The sequence below is a fragment of the Acinonyx jubatus genome, chromosome C1 (genome assembly GCF_027475565.1).
Source record: "Acinonyx jubatus isolate Ajub_Pintada_27869175 chromosome C1, VMU_Ajub_asm_v1.0, whole genome shotgun sequence".
NCBI classification, from domain to species: domain Eukaryota; kingdom Metazoa; phylum Chordata; class Mammalia; order Carnivora; family Felidae; genus Acinonyx; species Acinonyx jubatus.
In genome coordinates this window covers 94,550,600-94,567,586 of record NC_069381.1, presented here as the reverse complement: position 1 = coordinate 94,567,586, position 16,987 = coordinate 94,550,600, and the positions used below count along the sequence as shown (strand labels likewise).

At 35.0% G+C, this 16,987-nt stretch overlaps 1 protein-coding gene across 7 annotated transcripts in view; it reads left to right on the top strand.

The window, feature by feature from the left end:
* ST7L (suppression of tumorigenicity 7 like) overlaps nucleotides 1-16,987 on the top strand; it is a 103,673-nt gene that overhangs the window by 41,899 nt on the left and 44,787 nt on the right. For all 7 annotated transcript variants that reach the window (XM_053214616.1, XM_053214619.1, XM_053214618.1 and 4 more), the window contains exons 12-14: nucleotides 6,792-6,942; nucleotides 11,056-11,148; nucleotides 16,835-16,974. In XM_053214616.1, coding sequence (XP_053070591.1) covers nucleotides 6,792-6,942; nucleotides 11,056-11,148; nucleotides 16,835-16,974 — 384 coding nt within the window. The remainder of the gene's footprint in view (nucleotides 1-6,791; nucleotides 6,943-11,055; nucleotides 11,149-16,834; nucleotides 16,975-16,987) is intronic.

Genomic DNA, 16,987 nt, shown 5'->3' with positions numbered 1-16,987 from the left:
TTTTAAAAATAAATTGATACAGAAAAGGTAAAATTCATTTTGGTTGATCAGAAATTGAAGCATGTAGGATGTTCTGAGTCCCATCCACTAATAGAAGATACCAGCTCTTTAGCAGCAAGCTCACATTTCTTTTTTCTTTTTTCTTCTTCTCCTCCTCCTCTTTCTTCTCCTCCTCTTCCTTCTCCTCCTGCTTCTTCTTTTTAATTTGATAGAGCATGAACAGGGGAGAGGGACAGAGGGAGGGAGGGAGTGAGAGAGAGAGAGAAGGAGAGAGAATCTCAAGCAGGCTCCATGCTCAGGGTGAAGTGTGATGTGGGGCTCAATCCCATGAAGCTGGGATCAGGACCTGAGCTGAAATCAAGAGTCGGACGCTCAGCCAACTGAGCCACCCAGGCGCCCCTCAAGCTTACATTTCATTGGTCAGATTACCTATATTATAGCAGCATATACAAAAGATGAGAGGGAAATAGGCACTTGATTGAGACTGAGTGGCATAGCGGTAGTAAAGGGAGAAATGGGGAAGTGGTGTTGAAGTCCATGACCCAAAGTTAGGGCACAGTGAAGGCTTTGCCTTTCTGTTATGTTATGGTGTGGTCTAGGTGGAAGAGTTGATCTAGAAAACACTTCTCTCTTGAGGTACTGCTCTGTAGGATGATGTGGAAAGAAGTTTTCCTGTGGCAAATGCCCTCTCTAGTCTCCCTTCCCTCTCCTTGCAATAGAATATTACTTTCCCTTTGCTCCTGAGACTGCTAGGAGTGTTATATTTTCTTTCAGTTTATTCATACAGCTGTTCTGTTTACTTTCTATCTGGGAACTGTCTTTAGTCTTCCCCCAATACACATCAATGTGGACTCTTTGCATTCAGCCTGCCTGTCCAATCTCATAGAATGTGCACTGAGAAAACTAATTGCAGAGATAAATTGGTTCTTGATGTGCATGACTGATCAAGAGCAAAGTACCTTAATTTCAGATGCCTTCAGAGAGATTTTTCTTTAACCTCTGCTTTTAAGAAGAAGATTATAAAGCATTATCATTACTTCAGGTCAGAATTATATTGCTTTTGGTCAAAAGCTGTTGTAAGATTTACAAAGTAATAGAAACAAAGTAATCTAAAGATAAATTATAAAGATCAAAGCAATTCAAAGTTAAAGTGAATTTGAGTGTAAGCATAGGTATGGTTTTAGATTTAAAAAAATACATTATTATGTCTTTTTTAAACTATTTATAGCTATTTATAAGCTATTTTCCAAAGTAGCTTTAATTTTTTATTTTTATTTTTAGGAAAAAGCAAGAGACTTGAATAGTCATCTGAGTATATTGTCAATAGTTGAATACAAATTGTTCCTACAATTTCTGATTTGTTCCAGATAGAACAGTAAGGTGACTCCGAGGTAATATGGAAGGTCCTGCAGCATAGTATAGTGGGTACCGGCCTTGGTTTATGTCTTTTATTATATTTTATTTGCTGATAATTTCCAAACCTGTATCTTATAAATCTGGCTTCCTTCCTTGTCTATAAACTTGTGTTTCTATCTGGTTGTGGAAATTTTTACCTGGATATCTGGTTGGTACCTCAGCCTCTTCAATATGTCTCAAACTGAATTTTTAAATTTTTATTTATAAGTTTCTTCTCCAACTTGCCTGTCCTAACTTATTATTATAATTTGGTTTATGGCTTCATTATCATCTTCTCATCATTAATCTTTACTTCTGCCCTTTCCAAATTACTAACTCATATTATAACCTTTGAAATGTCTTTCAGATCTAGTCACCTACTCCATTCCCTTTGTCACTGACCAGTGTTTGTCTTCACTACCTGTTCTTTAAAACATTATCATTGTTGTCATAAAAGTAACGAGTGCTTTTTAAAAAAGAAATCAGACCCTTTAGCAGTTTATAGAATAAAAAGTCCTGTTCTTTCTCTCCCAATTCTACTTCTCTCACGCAACCACTGTTTCTGTTTGGTTCTGTGATGGCCAGACATATTATATGCATTTCTTTATTTTTGAGAGAGAGTGCAAGTAGGGGAGGGACAGAAAGAGAGGGGGGAACAGAGAATCTGAAGTGGGCTCTACACTGACCGTGTGCAAGCCTGATGCAGTGCTCGAACTCAGCCCGATGCAGGGCTTGAACTCAGGAACCATGAGATCATGACCTGAGCCCACGTTAGATGTTCAGCCAACTGAGCCACGCAGGTGCCCTTTCTATGCATTTCTAAACACACACATAAAGATATAGAAATTATTTCAAATAGTTTCCATCTTTTACTTGGATGATTAAAACATACTTCTTACTGGTTTCCCTGCTATAAACCCATCTCCACTCTGGCCATTGCCATAGTTATCTACCTAAATAGCAAAACTTGCTCTGCTTGAAGAGCCCTTCTTATTCCCTATCATCTCTCAGATAAGGACCAATCCCTTAGTATTGCATATACAGAAGCCTTTCCCAGTCTGGGCCGGATATCTGTCTCCAACATTACTCCTTGCTACTTCTGCTTTGCTCCTTATGTTGTTATTCCTGAGATTGGTCATGTCTCATCATGTCTCCCTACCTTTGTATATATGCTCAGTCTCTTCTCTACATGGCAACTTTCTACTCATTCTTCAGGATTCTGCTCATCTGTTGCCTCCTGTATAGAAGTATCTTTTATCATTTTTCCTAAGCAGAGATAATGACTCTCTTTTCTCTGTTCCTTCAATGCTTTAATCATGTCTTGGGTTTTGTTTTGCTTGTTTTTTGGTCTATTTGTATGTCTCTTCCTTAGTTCCCTATGAGCTTTTTAAAAAGCAGAATTCTTGTTTTACCATTTTATGTCTGAAATGCTGCTTAGAACATAACGGACATGCAGTAAATGTTTGGTAAGTAGACATGTCTGTGTTTTAGACCTACATTGCTATAAAGACCTGTCTAAGTTAAAGAAAGTGAAATTTTAGATCCCATCATTTTTTGGAATTTTTAAGCCATTTTACTTAATATTTTTATAAGCTTTGCTTAATGTTATTATTTTTGACCTTTTAAGAATGGTAGTACAATTTCAGCATGACCTTATTTCTTAACTTATAAAATAACTCAGTTTTTAATGGAATACTATACAACAATTAAAAATAATGAGATCTGTTAGAGACAGGATGAGATGTAAAGATGTATTGTGAAGTAAAAAGTGAGTTATATAAAAGTTTGATCCTGTTTTTAAGGATATTATGCTTAAAGAAATACAGACAAATATAACTTGGATTACCTTTTTTCTTTACTCTTTTATCCTCCAATTTATTAATATATTATTTCTCCTATGTAACTCTGCAATGTTTGAACTTTAGAACACTAAGCATGTACTTTCAGAAGCATAAAAAAAGACCAACACCAAACCAAACCAACCACTCTTCAGTTTTCAACCTCTCCTATTTTTATTCATGGAAAAGTAAAGTCTAGGTAGAAGTTTGTTTTGTTTTGTTTTTAGTTTGCCTAGAGAGTTAAACAATATCTTCAAGTAAAAACTGAAATAAGTATGAGTTTGAAGACATTTTAACTATATATATGAGATCAAGTCAGTCAGTTAGTGTTTAAATGGCTACTTTGGTTAGTGTAGTGTGCTAGGTGCTATAGTAGAATACGAAAGATGTAATTTCCATTGTGTAGTAACTTACAGCTTATACTGGGGGGCAGGAATTCCTGAGTAGCAGTTTGTGAAGGATATAAAATAAGTAATAATCCTTTAACATATTTTAAATATATTTTCCTTAAACTGAAAATTTTCCCTTATATTTTGAGGGTGCAGTTTTAATTCAGTAGTTTATTAGAAACTGAAAAATAAAAATTGCTTTGCCTTAAAGTCAAATTGGAAAGGACCTTTGGTGGTAGGTAAGACATGATAATGAAAAATAAGATAGCAAAAGAGATTTTTTTTCATGATTAAATAGCAAAGATTTTAAAGTATAAACTTAAGTATCATTTCCTAATATATATGCCATATGTGTTTGATTACTATCAGAATTGTCACTTAGATTATTAAACAGTGAAAATACAGATATACAATTGCTGTTCAAGTATTTTCTTAACGTTTTAAATTGATATCTCCTGGATAATTGTTAACTGAATATCTTTTGCTTACCACTTGCTATGTGACTACCAAGATAGGGTTTAGTGTAAAGCTTTAAAACTTCAGGGTTCTAAAACTCATTGAAAATAATTTGGGATATTTTATCTCCTCTACCTGTGAAATGAAGCGGAGTTTTAATAGAAAGGGCTTGGTTTATTTATTAAAACAGTTTTCTTCTGAAAATGAGATACTCTTTTTATGATGGAGATTCCACTGTGATTGTTGCATTTTTTTTGCTTCCTACTGAAGAAGCTCTTAGCGCACTTGCTAAGAACATAAGGAGTCATGTCAGAGGTCAGCTATTTGAGTCCATTTTCCCACAGCCGCCTGGTGCGAGTGATCTTTTACTGTGTTTTAAAAAAATGGGCAAGGATTAGAGGGGATTAGAAAGAATATTACCCTCCTGAATATAGGCCCAAGGCACTAAGGGGAGAGAACCCAACCAGGCAGCAAATGGGCTTTGCTTGACCAAGACACAACCTCTGCTGCATTCCTTTAAGAAACTGAATGGGAAATGTTAAGTCCCCAAACTGGATTAGTAAATAATCTCATAGCTTGTGACATCTGCTAAAATAAATTGATGAGCAGACTGCATTCTTACACTTTTAGGAGAGAGCCAGAGACATCAAGATTAAGAGGAGCTTTTTTTCCCCCAGCTTTATTGAGGTATAGGAGTACGAGTAATTAAAGATGGGCATTAAACTTAGTATTGGAAAGGCACATTTCATAAACAAAAAAAATTATTTTAGATATATTGATACAATGTATACATATATGTTGGTTAATAGCCTAAGGCTTAAATTTTGAAGTCACTACACCTTTTTGTTTCTTCCTGCTTGTAGCAGTTTTGAAACATGTTTCACAAATTCAGCTCTTTGTGTTGTTCATCTCCTTAGTTTGTATAACAGCCCAAGTGTGAGAATGTATCATTTATGACACATCTCAGGAGTGTTTCTCTTTTTATAACAGAAAATAATGTGGTTTAGACATTATGACACATAATTTGCTATCAAATTATATAGAACCAAAGAGGTTGTTTCGAACTGTTTTAGTTGGGGAAGTATACTCTGGTCTTAGTCTTTGGAGGAAGTATTTAGCTAACTAAGTATTTTTGAAGGTTTTGTTTTAAGTTGACCACTTTAATAGTAAAGATGATAAACAGATGGTTAAGTTTGCACCTTTATGTAATTAGTACATTTGATTATACTGCTTTTGTTGTGGATTGCAATATTAAGGCAAGTATTTTCTTTAAGAATTTAAGGTAGCATTTAATTTTCATGTGTGAATAAGAACTGATAGGTTATAACTTCTTTAATAGGCACATCCACTAATTCCTTAAATGTGTCTTGCACTGTACTTTCTTGGCCTTGTTCAGGTTGGCCTGTACTCCAACCCCTGTGTTTTCCCACCCCACTGCCCAATCTGTTCATCCATATTTTACTTGTCTTTATCTATAAGCTCAAATCCCAAATGCCATCAAGTGGTTTATTTTCACCACCTAAATCATAACCAATACCTCCTAAACATAGAGTTATCGTATGATCCAGCACTTTCACTGCTAGGTATATACCCAAGAGAGGTGAAAACTTCTGTTCACACAAAACCTTGTATGTGAATGTTTACTGCAGCATTATTCGTAATAGCCAAAAGGTGAAAACAACCAAATGTCCATCAAATAATGAATGGATAAACAAGTGTGGTATATCCATATAATGGAATATTATTCAGCTGCAAAAAGGAATGAGGTACTGGTATATGATACGACATGGATGTACCATGAAAACATTATACTAAGTGAAATAAACCAATTGCAATAGACCATATATTATGCAATTCTTTTTGTATGAAATAACCAGAACAGGCAAATGTATAGAGATTCAAAACAGATTAATGATTGCTTGATTAGAGGGTAATAAGAGGATGTGGATTCTTTTTGAAGTGATGAAAATGTTCTAAAATTGTGGTAATGGTTATATATATCTGTGAATATACTAAAAACCATTGAGTTGTACACTTTAAATGGGTGAAGTGTAAAGTATGTAAATTATGTCTCAATAAAGCTGTTAAAGAAAAACTAAATAACATGAATACCTTTAATCCAAATTCCTGTATACACTGTTTATATCTCTAATAAAGCATAGTCTTGTTATAATTATTAACTTAAAAAAAATCTGTCTTTCTCATTACATTAGGAAGTTCCAGAGAATATAGTGTTTCCTAATAGATATAGTACTTGCACTCAGTAAATATTAATTTAATTGAACTTATTCACAATTAAGTTCCTCACTTGTAAAATGGGAATAAGAGAAAAAAGAATTCAATGTCACCACAAAATGTTTCCAAAATTGTATTTTATCATTTTTATACTTAATTTTCTTTTGGAAAAATAGATACTTGCTTTCACATTATTTCCTCAGCTTGAGTTCTATTTGTATTTAGCAAGGTCATACATAAGCCATTTATCTCCTTATTTCTGCCTTTAGGGATATTCCGATTTTTGGAATTTGCATATACAAGCATTTTTTATACACATACTATCAGTATGACCCTCTTGTCATCTCACTAGCTTAATGTGTGTTTTTTTTAATCAAATGGACTTTATAAAATTTGAGTCTACATTTTTTGTTTGAATGTAACATAATTTAATTTTTCTCTTTTCTGTGGTGTGTTTCTCTGTGTGTCATTTTTCTAGTATTTACTAGAGATGAAGAGTCTAATTTTACCTCCAGAACACATTCTGAAACGAGGTGATAGTGAAGCAATTGCCTATGCTTTCTTCCATCTTCAGCATTGGAAGAGAATAGAAGGTGCTCTGAATCTGTTACAGTGTACGTGGGAAGGCAGTAAGTATTCTCCAAATGTCCCACTAATCTCTCAACTATTCATTGCATCCACAGGCAGCCCTTTTAAATGAGATTTCTGAGTTTCTGTAAGGATTGGTTTCAAAGTGAACTCAGAGGTGTTTATTTGGTTTATTTGTAGGAGAAATGCATAATGTACTTATACTGATGCCATATTTAGGAAAAGCAGAATGAGAAGCCGTTATGGTATTCTGTCATATGTTCACTTAAATTACATATTTGTAAGGAAAGAAAATGAAAACTTACATCCCTTGGTTTATAAGCTTTTTAATGTGGTTGAGTTATTGTTCTAATATTTTTTAAGTTAGACTTTTATTTTCAGATGTATACATCATGAAACTATTTTCCTCACAACTAATATCAAATCTATTCTTTTTTTTCAATCTATTCTTTTTATTGTGGTAAAGTACACATAACATAGAAGTTACTGTTTTAACCATTTTATTTTTTTAATTTTAAAAAATTTTTAAAGATTTTATTTTATTTTTAAGCTCATTTATTTATTTTGAGAGAGAGAGAGTGAGTGGGATAGGGACAGAGAGAGGAGAGAGAATTCCAAGCAGGCTCCTCACTGTTAGTGCAGAGCCTGATGTGGGGCTCAAATTCACAAACCGTGAGATCATGACCTGAACCAAAATCAAGAGTCAGATGCTTAACCGACTGAGCCACCCAGATGCCCCAAGATTTTATTCTTTTTTTTTTTTTTTTTAATGTTTATTTATTTTTGAGACAGAGAGAGACAGAGCACGAACAGGGTAGGGTCAGAGAGAGGGAGACACAGAATCCGAAGCAGGTTCCAGGCTGTCAGCACAGAGCCTGATGCAGGGCTCGAACTCATGGACTGTGAGATCATGACCTGAGCCGAAGTCGGACGCTCAACCGACTGAGCCACCCAGGCGCCCCCCCCGCAAGATTTTTCTTAATTAATCTCTACACCCAGCATGGGGCTCAAACATACAACCCCGAAATCAAGAATCACATGCTCCACCCACTGAACCAGCCAGGTGCCCCCATTTTAGCCATTTTAAAATGTATAGTTCAGTGACATTATATACATTCACATTGTTGTGCAACCATTACCATCTTCTATTCCCAGAGCATTTTCATCATCCCAGACTGAAATTCTGTACCCATTAGATAATGACTCCCCATTCTTCCTTCCTCTCCAGCCCTTGGTAACTATTCTGCTTTCTGTCTCTATAAGTTTGACTAGTCTAGGTATCTTCTGTAGTGAAATTGTACAATCTTTGTCTCATTAAATCAGGCTTACCTCACTGAGTATAATGTTGCAGCATGTGTCAAAAAATCATTACTTCTTAGGGCTGAGTAATCTTCCATTGTATATATACACCATACTTTGTTTATATAGTCATCTGTCAGTGGATATTTGGGTTGTTTCCACCTTTTGGCTATTATGAATAATGCTGCTATGAACATGGGTATACGAATATCTGTTTAAGTTCCTACTTTCAGTTTTTTTGGGTGTATACCTGGAAGTGGAACTGGTAGATTATATAATTCTATGTTCAATGTTTTGAGGAACTATCATACTATTTTCTATGGCAGCTACAACCATTTACATTCCGCCAGCAATGCACAGGTTTTCACTTTCCCTATATCCTTGTCAACACTTGCCTTTTTTTTTTAATAGCCACACTGATGGGTGTGAAGTGGTGTATCATTGTGGTTTTGATTTGTATTTTCCTTATAATTAGTGCTGTTGAACTTTTTTTAATGTGCTAATTGGCCATTTGTATATCTTCTTTGGAGAACTAGGTTGTTTTTCAATTAACTACCAGATCTCTTATTTGTAACTTCTTAAAATCATTTAGAAAATGAAAAAGCTTGATCAAAATGTTTTATCAGTTGAATTTTTATAATAATTGTCTTGGAAAATGCATTTCTGCTACCATTAAAAATTCAAAAATAAATTCAATACTCATTAACTAGAGTTGGTTGATCCCCCTCAGTTCCCAAACTTTGCACTGAGGCACCTTGGGGCGTTGCGGCAAATTCATAAGAGTGCCATGGCATATTTAAAAATTTCAGTGGAAACAACAGTAATACTCTATATGTGTCAGGCATCATTGTTAGTTCCATGTAGTTCAAGGTTTCACCATTAGGTGGCTCTCCATTGTCTCTTTCTTTTGATGTTGTCAAAGCTTTGCAAAGCTCGGTTTTTTATTAGCTGCTGTGATTAAAAGAAGTACCACACACACACACACACACACACACACACACACAAATCAGTGTGGAACAGGAAATGACGATGGCAGTGTCCAATCTGACTCCAAGGTTTGAAAAGGTATGCAGCGCCCAACAGGTACATACATCCCACTAGTAAGAAAAGATGGTTGTTTAAAAATGAAATAATTGGGGGCACCTGGCTGGCCCAGTGAGTAGAGCATGTGACTCTTGATCTTGGGATTGTAGTTTCAAGCCCCACATGGGGGTAGAGATTACTTTAAAAAATTAAAATATTAAAAAAAAATGAAATAATTATTTTTTCCTTTAAGTTGTTGCTTTTTGTTTTTTTTTTTTTTTAAATTCACTGCTAAGTTGTTAGCACACAAACCTTTAAAGTTGTTTGGATCCACTACTTAAGTGGAATTGTTATATTTCTTTCAGCCTAGGAGCATCATAAAAAATTACTGAGACATGAAGGGCACCATGTATCCTTGAGGCAAAGAGAATTTGGGAATCTATGCATTAACTACTTGCTAAGAGTCAGACACTATGCTTACCTCTGACAATATGCAGATTAATGAAATTGGGACTAATAAAACTGAGGAGCAGAATGTCTTTGTGTCATTAGGCTTCTTTTTGCTGTCTCTCTAGTAGTCTAGAAGCTCCTCAAAGCCTGGTACTCTATCTCATTGATCCTGTATGTGTCTTCAGTGCCTAATGGTCTGCCTGGCACATAAGAGGTTTTCAATAAGGATGTGACTTACACTGAATTTCATAAATAGTCTTCTTTATGAATGATTTTTCTAGTGTTACCACTGATTTGCTTTGTGACTTTGGACAAATCCCCACTTTTTATTGTGGCAGAACAAAATTCATATTTTGACAAAAGTTTTTTTAAATGTTTATTTATTTATTTTGAGAGAGAGAGACAGAGTGTGAGCAGGGGAGGGGCAGCGAGAGAGGGAGAGAGAATGCCAAGCAGGCTCCATGCTGTCAGCACAGAGTCCGATACCGGGTTTGATCCTGGTATCTCACGAACTGTGAGATTGTGACCTCAGCTGAAATTAAGAGTCGGACACTTAACCAGCTGAGCCACCTATGCACCCCTTGACAAAAGTTTATAGAGCTAAGCACTGAAGGAAAAACAAAACTTAATCACAGTTTTGATGAATACTTAGCTAGTTAAGTAGGTAAACAAAGATTCCTCCTTTAAGAAGTCTTCAAGAGTTGGTGATAATCTAGATCAGGGCTAGGTAAATTTTTTCTGTAAAAAGGCAGATGGTAAATCTTTAGTCTTTGTGAGCCATAATCTCTGTTACAGCTACCCAACTCTTGTAGCATGAAAGCAGCCTAACATAATATATAAATGAACAAGCAGTTTTAACATCTGTATTCTAACAAAATTTTATTTGCAAACATAAATAGTGGTCCAGATCTGGCCAAAGGGCCATACTTTGGTGACCTCAGAACTAAATTAAATTCTGCTTGTAGAAAACTTTGGTGACATCTAACACATGAAGTTAGTACCCATTGGGAACTCTTTCTGGGTTGCCAACAGTCATGGTAACAACAGTGATACATGTTGCAATTTTATGAAGGTTCCTGGAAGAAAAGGAAGTTATACCCACAGAGTTAAGTCTGTTGTGTTTGTAGTGAGGAGACAGAGGTAAGAAGGACTCAGCAACCTTGTTATCCACTACTCCCTTCATGCTCTGAATAAATCTTATTCTTCCCCTTATTCCTTCTTTTGCTTCCTTTGTGTCTTTCATCTAAAAGATATCTCTAAAGCAATTAATAAATGCTGTATGAAAATTTTGTAAAAATATGTCTCCGCAGTAGCTTTGATTTGTAGTATGGGATGAAAGTGAGTCTGAATTAAATGTCAAACTATATATTTTTTTTCCTCAGCTTTTAGAATGATTCCATACCCTTTAGAGAAAGGCCATCTATTTTACCCTTATCCCAGCTGCACAGAGACTGCTGATAGAGAGCTATTACCTAGTAAGTAAATATTCTAGTTTTCCTAAACTTAAAAGTAGTTGTGAGATTGTTTTTCATAGTATTTTCTCATGATAAAAGTGCCTTTGGTTGAAATTCAGGATACTGTTTAAAATACTATTTTAGCCATTTCTTAGATATAGTTGCAAAATTCAGTTCATTCCCATGTATTTTGGGGGTAAAATTCTGTGTTAGATGTGATAAAGAACACAAAAATTGAAGATATTTAAAAGAACAGTCAACTAATAAGCATTTAAAGAAGAAATAATACCATTCATTCACAAACTCTTTTCAGAAAATAAAGGAGGAGGGAACACTGCTCAGCTTATTCTGCGAGACCAGTATGACCCTGATACCAAAACCAAAGACATTACAAGAAAAGAAAACTATAGAACAATATCCCTCACGAATACAGATACAAACATGTTCAACAAATATTAGCAAACTGAATCCAGCCACATATAAAAAGGATTATACTCCATGACCAAGTGGGATTTACCTCACAAATGCAAGTGGTTTAACATTTGAAAAGGCAATGCATCATGTTATTAGAATAAATGACAGTGGATACAGAGAAAGGGTCTGATAAAAATCCAATGCCCATTCATGATAAAAATTTTGAAAAAATTAGGAATAAAAGAGAATTTCCTCAACCTGATAAAGAGCATCTACAAAAACCCCACAACTGACATCATACTTAAGTGGTGAAAGACTGAATGCTTTCTCCCTAAGTTAGGAATAAGGCAAGGATGTCTGCCCCTCCCACTTCTCTTCAGCATTGTACTAGGGGTCCTAGTCAGTGCAATCAAGCAAGAAAAATAAATAAAAGGCATTCATATTGGAAAGGAAGAAGAAAAACAATCTTTATTCATAGATGACATCATCATCTATGTAGGAAATCCTAAGAAATTCATAAAAATACTATTAGAACTAATAAGTTCAGCAAAGTTGCAGGATATAATATCAGAATATAAAACTCAGTTGCATATTTAAATACTGGCAGTGAATAAGCAATCCAGAAATGAAATTTAGAAAACATTTCTAATCATAGTGGCATCAAAAAGAAGAAACAATTTAGGAATAATTTGATGAAAGAAGTGCAAAGCTTGTATACTAAAAAAAAACCTACATAATTTGCTGAGAGAAATTAAAGACAAATCTAAGTAAATGGAGAGGCGTTCCATGTTTATTGATTGGAAGACTCGATATTATTTATATGACAGTTCTCTCCAAATTGATCTATAGATTCAATACAATCCCTATCAAAATTCCAGGAGAGATTTTTGCAGAAATTGACAAGCTGATCCCAAAATTTATATGGGAAGGTAAAAGACTCAGAATTGTCAAAACAGTCTTTACAAAGAATGAAATTGGAGAGACTACACTTTGCAGTTTTAAGAAGAGCAGTCATAGACTTAGGAAGAGAACCAGAAATATGTAGGGTTATGATTGCTGAAAGTCCCACTGAGTCCCTGCTTTCAGGAAGCCAAACTTCTCAAAAGAATGGTCTATATTCATTTGTCCGAGTTGCACTTTTTTTCTGTGAACTGGTAAATTTCTGTTTAACTTTTCTTTTTATGATTTAACCAGTAAATAAGCATGCTGAAGAGTGTAAACACTAGCACCATGTTTCCTTATGTGATATAAACCTGTGCCATAGTTTTTACAGATCTGGGGCTGTTAGAGCTCAAGTCTAACGAGGAAAGTTGCAGTTTTACAAACGCCAAATTTAGGGAACTGAAAAGTTCAAACAAATAGATGAAAATTTAGGAGAGATTATGGAAGTTGAGTATGCTGATATTTTTCTCCCAGGGTCTTTTATTTTCTTCCGTCCTCTGAGATAATTTACCTGTCTTTTCTTTGAACTCTCAAAGTATTTTGTGAACTTCTTAACCTCCCCCTTCTAGATTGTAAACTTGAAGGCCAGGATTCTCTTTATCATCTCTTTGGGTATTTCTATAATGTTCATCGTGAAAATTGTGTAAATATTTTAATTAGTCAAATTTGTTAATGCATTCTTATAAACATGCTAAGTATATTGTAAGCACTCAACAAAAATATTAAATATTAGCACCTTTTCCTCTTTATCCTACTCCAAACTCCTGAACTGCTTACGAGTTAATACAAAGACTGATAAACAATGTATTAAGTGCTGTGTGTATGGAATAGATTTTAAGGAAGCTGGAATGGGGAGTGCCTATCTCTCTAAGGTCAGGGATGATTCCTAAATCTGACTTGAATGACTTGAAGAATGGTAAATCCAACATACAGCACAAGGAGCAAGTTTGGGAACAGGAGTCGGGAAAGTAAATAAATTCGGGCTTTGAATATGTTGTATGTGTAACCTTTCACCCATGCCCACACACACGTGTGTGTGCATATGGGTATGCATGCTTAAATATCTTATTACATAATCTGTTTCACACACACATTATATATATACACATTATTTATATTTATAAATAATATATGGTTCTAAGATATGTTTATAAGAAATATACATATAATAAATATATATATATTATATAAATAGTAAATGTTGTAAGTATTCTTTAGATAAAAGTAATACAGAGCTGTTTTAAACTTAAAGGGAATTTGTTAGAAGACTGGATTATCTCAAAGAATCCCAAGGCAGCAATTACAGTTGGACCTCAGAAGGGACTAGAACCAGAAACTAGAAGGATATAAAGATTTCCAGGAGTCAGTTATCTGTATATCTTTATCTCAGGCTGCTTTTTTCAGGCTCTCCTATTCTCGCTTTTCTTTTTTTTCCTTCCCCAGTGCCATCTCCTTTTTGTATGAGCTCTCCTTTCTGCTTCTCTCAGTGTGTCTGCTTCATTTTTATATCTTTCTCTTTGTAGTTTGGCTTTCCCTTCTTAGACACTCATGTAGCCAAACTTGATGCCCCTACATCGCTCTAGTTTGCATGTCATCAGTTCAGGCAAATAGTACAGTATGAATAATAACTCAATCCTGCTTGTAAAACTTCTGGGAGACAGAATCAGATGCTGACAGAATCAGAATCCATGTGTCCATTCCTGGTTCATTTAGCTGTGGGCTAGGGACAGGGTCAGGTTGTGTAAACAAAATTGCCAGGGGTTCTGATACCTCTTTCTCTTGACATCTCTCTACCTCACCAAACCAACTTGGTAGTCATCATTTTCTAGCTATGAATGAGATCACTAAGGGAAACTGTAGAGTGAGAAGTAAGCTAAGAGCAGAACCATGGGGGCACAAAAATGTTGAAGGAATGGGTGGCTGATAAGGAGTCTGGAAGATTCAGTGAAGTAGTGGTCAGGGACAGGACAAGAACCAGAACTAGATAGGCTAGGAACTAAGAAGAGGGGAAAAAATCCAAGTGAGGAGGAGTATCTGATACCAAGGAAGGTGATTACTGAGAAGAATCCATTGACTTCAGCAGTTAGAATGTCATTAGTGAGAGAAATTTTATTTTCTTTCCTAGGATGGTGCTGGTAGTAGTTGCTCTTGTTGTTTTCCATTTTAACAGAAATAAGGCAAAAGAATAAATCTTTGATTATGGAACATCAATATGCAAGAGTATATTATATTAGGGTAATACATTTAGCCTAAAATACCCCTCCCCAAAATTATAAAGGTTGCCTGATATAAGGCCAATTTTACATAGTAATATGAATAAAGTCAGGGTTTTTCGCACGTATTGCCAGAGTCCCAGCTTATAAGAACAGAGAGTTTGCTTTTTGGCAGGCCTTTATTATTTCTAGGGTACTTAGACATTTGCAAATTCCAGGAGGTAGGAGAAGAGGGATATGCTGGGGTCTTTGTTTGATTATACTGTTTGTTCTGAGAATATTTGTCTGTGTCTGACTGTGGTAGAATGAACAAATTTTTAATAATGTGGAGTTCTAATACCCAGGAGTACTTAATGTTTTTTTGTTTTCAATTCTCCTTCAACCTTGATATGACTTACAACATTCTGGAATTTGCTTATGAACCTCATAAGCTCAGACTTGAACTATTCCCTTAGTTCACATAGCTATTTAGTTGTCTTTTATGCCTCCTGATAAATTTTTCTCTACAAGCCAGTGATGAAATTTGAACTTTACTTCCAAGGGAGTGTTTCTGTACTAGTCATCCATTATATTGATGTATTAGCCAAACATTGACTGACAAGTGAATCTACAGAAAGCAATCCAAAAAGAAAAACTTAAGTATCTCCTATAGTATAAAAATTTCATATTTTAGGAGATTATCTTACTAAAGCTATATAGTTTTCTGCCTTATAAAGTGGAAATAATATCTATCTCTTAGGGAAATTGGGAAAAAAATCAAACTAATGTAAATTAAAGCACTTTGTGAGCCATAAAATGCCATACAGTTTGATTAACTTTATTAATGTTGCCATCTGTCACATAATAAGAGTATTAGTGACCATTGGTATATTTAAGTGTTCCCTGTCTTTGCAAGTACGATGGTTTGCCTCTCTTGGTTTGCTGGAAGAAGTTGTCTTCTCATGGCTGAGGGACAGGGCAAAAGGGACTGCTGGTTTTTTGGGTGCTGAAAGTTCAATGTTGTCTGTAGCTTCTAATGTTTCTAACGTTTTTAAAAAGTTCAGATTTGGTGTGTTTCTACTTTAAAAGTGATTCAAGCCTCTGGAAATTTTCTGGATTTTTAATGAGTTTGGTTTTTGGCATATTCTTTCAGAGTATAGTATAAGACATAAAAAATATGGCTACCAAAGGAAACTTAGGTGTAATCTTCTCTGTGAATCATTATGTTTAAAAAAGTGAAATTTATAGCTGACCTTGATTCAGCACTGAATTAGTCATTCCTTACTTATGTAGGATATTACATCAGGAATTCCTGGGTTTGTGTCCAGCCCTGAGCAGTCAACTTACTGGACTAATGAAGTCCCAGAATAGCTCTCAGTTTAACAGACGTTTATTGAGCACCTACTATGTGCCAAGCATGGTAATACGCTCATCAGCATTGGTATGCAGGTATTTTCAATCAAATTTCAAATAAGATATAAATGCTTGAATACTGTTAGTAATGGAATATCCAGTCTTTAGAAAAATAATCCCTGATTTAATGTGTGAATGTGGTAAAAGAAGACAGGGTACGTGGTTTATGATCAGAATCCTAGGGCTTTGGTGTTCTAGTTCAGGTTTTATAGTGCTCTATGAAATGCTACAGATAGAACATTTATTAATAACTGGGTAAAATTGTGGTTCTGGGAAATCTGCAACCACACATCTGTCTCTCGATTCTGTACTTGTCTCTGAGCTCCTAAAGAACAAGAATTATAACAACTCACATTTAGTAAGGACTTACAGTGTTCATCATAACAACTCCATAGCAACTATGAGAGGGTTTAGCAACTTATTCAAGATCACACAGCTAATAAGTGACAAAGCTCTTTTTCAAAAGCACCTCAGCATGACTTTACAATTAATGTTCTTTCCCACGATGCCATCCTATTCTTAGTCCCCAGCACAGTCATCTGGCTCCGTAGATAGGCTGTTGATGCTGGAATAAATAATGAATAACTCTCTTCTATCTTGCTATCCCGAGATGCCTTGTTCTTTTTTTTATAAAAAAAAATGATTTTCCTTTTTAGTTTTAAAAAATAAACTTTGTTTGAAAATATTAAAACTGGCTTACACTGTATTCTTAAATAAAATCCATTTCAACCTTTTCTCCCTTGCAGCCTTTCATCATGTTTCTGTTTACCCAAAGAAGGAGCTTCCTTTTTTCATCCATTTCACAGCAGGACTGTGTTCTTCTACAGCAATGATAGCTCTTCTCACACACCAGTTTCCTGAAATCATGGGTGTTTTTGCTAAAGCTGTAAGTATGATCT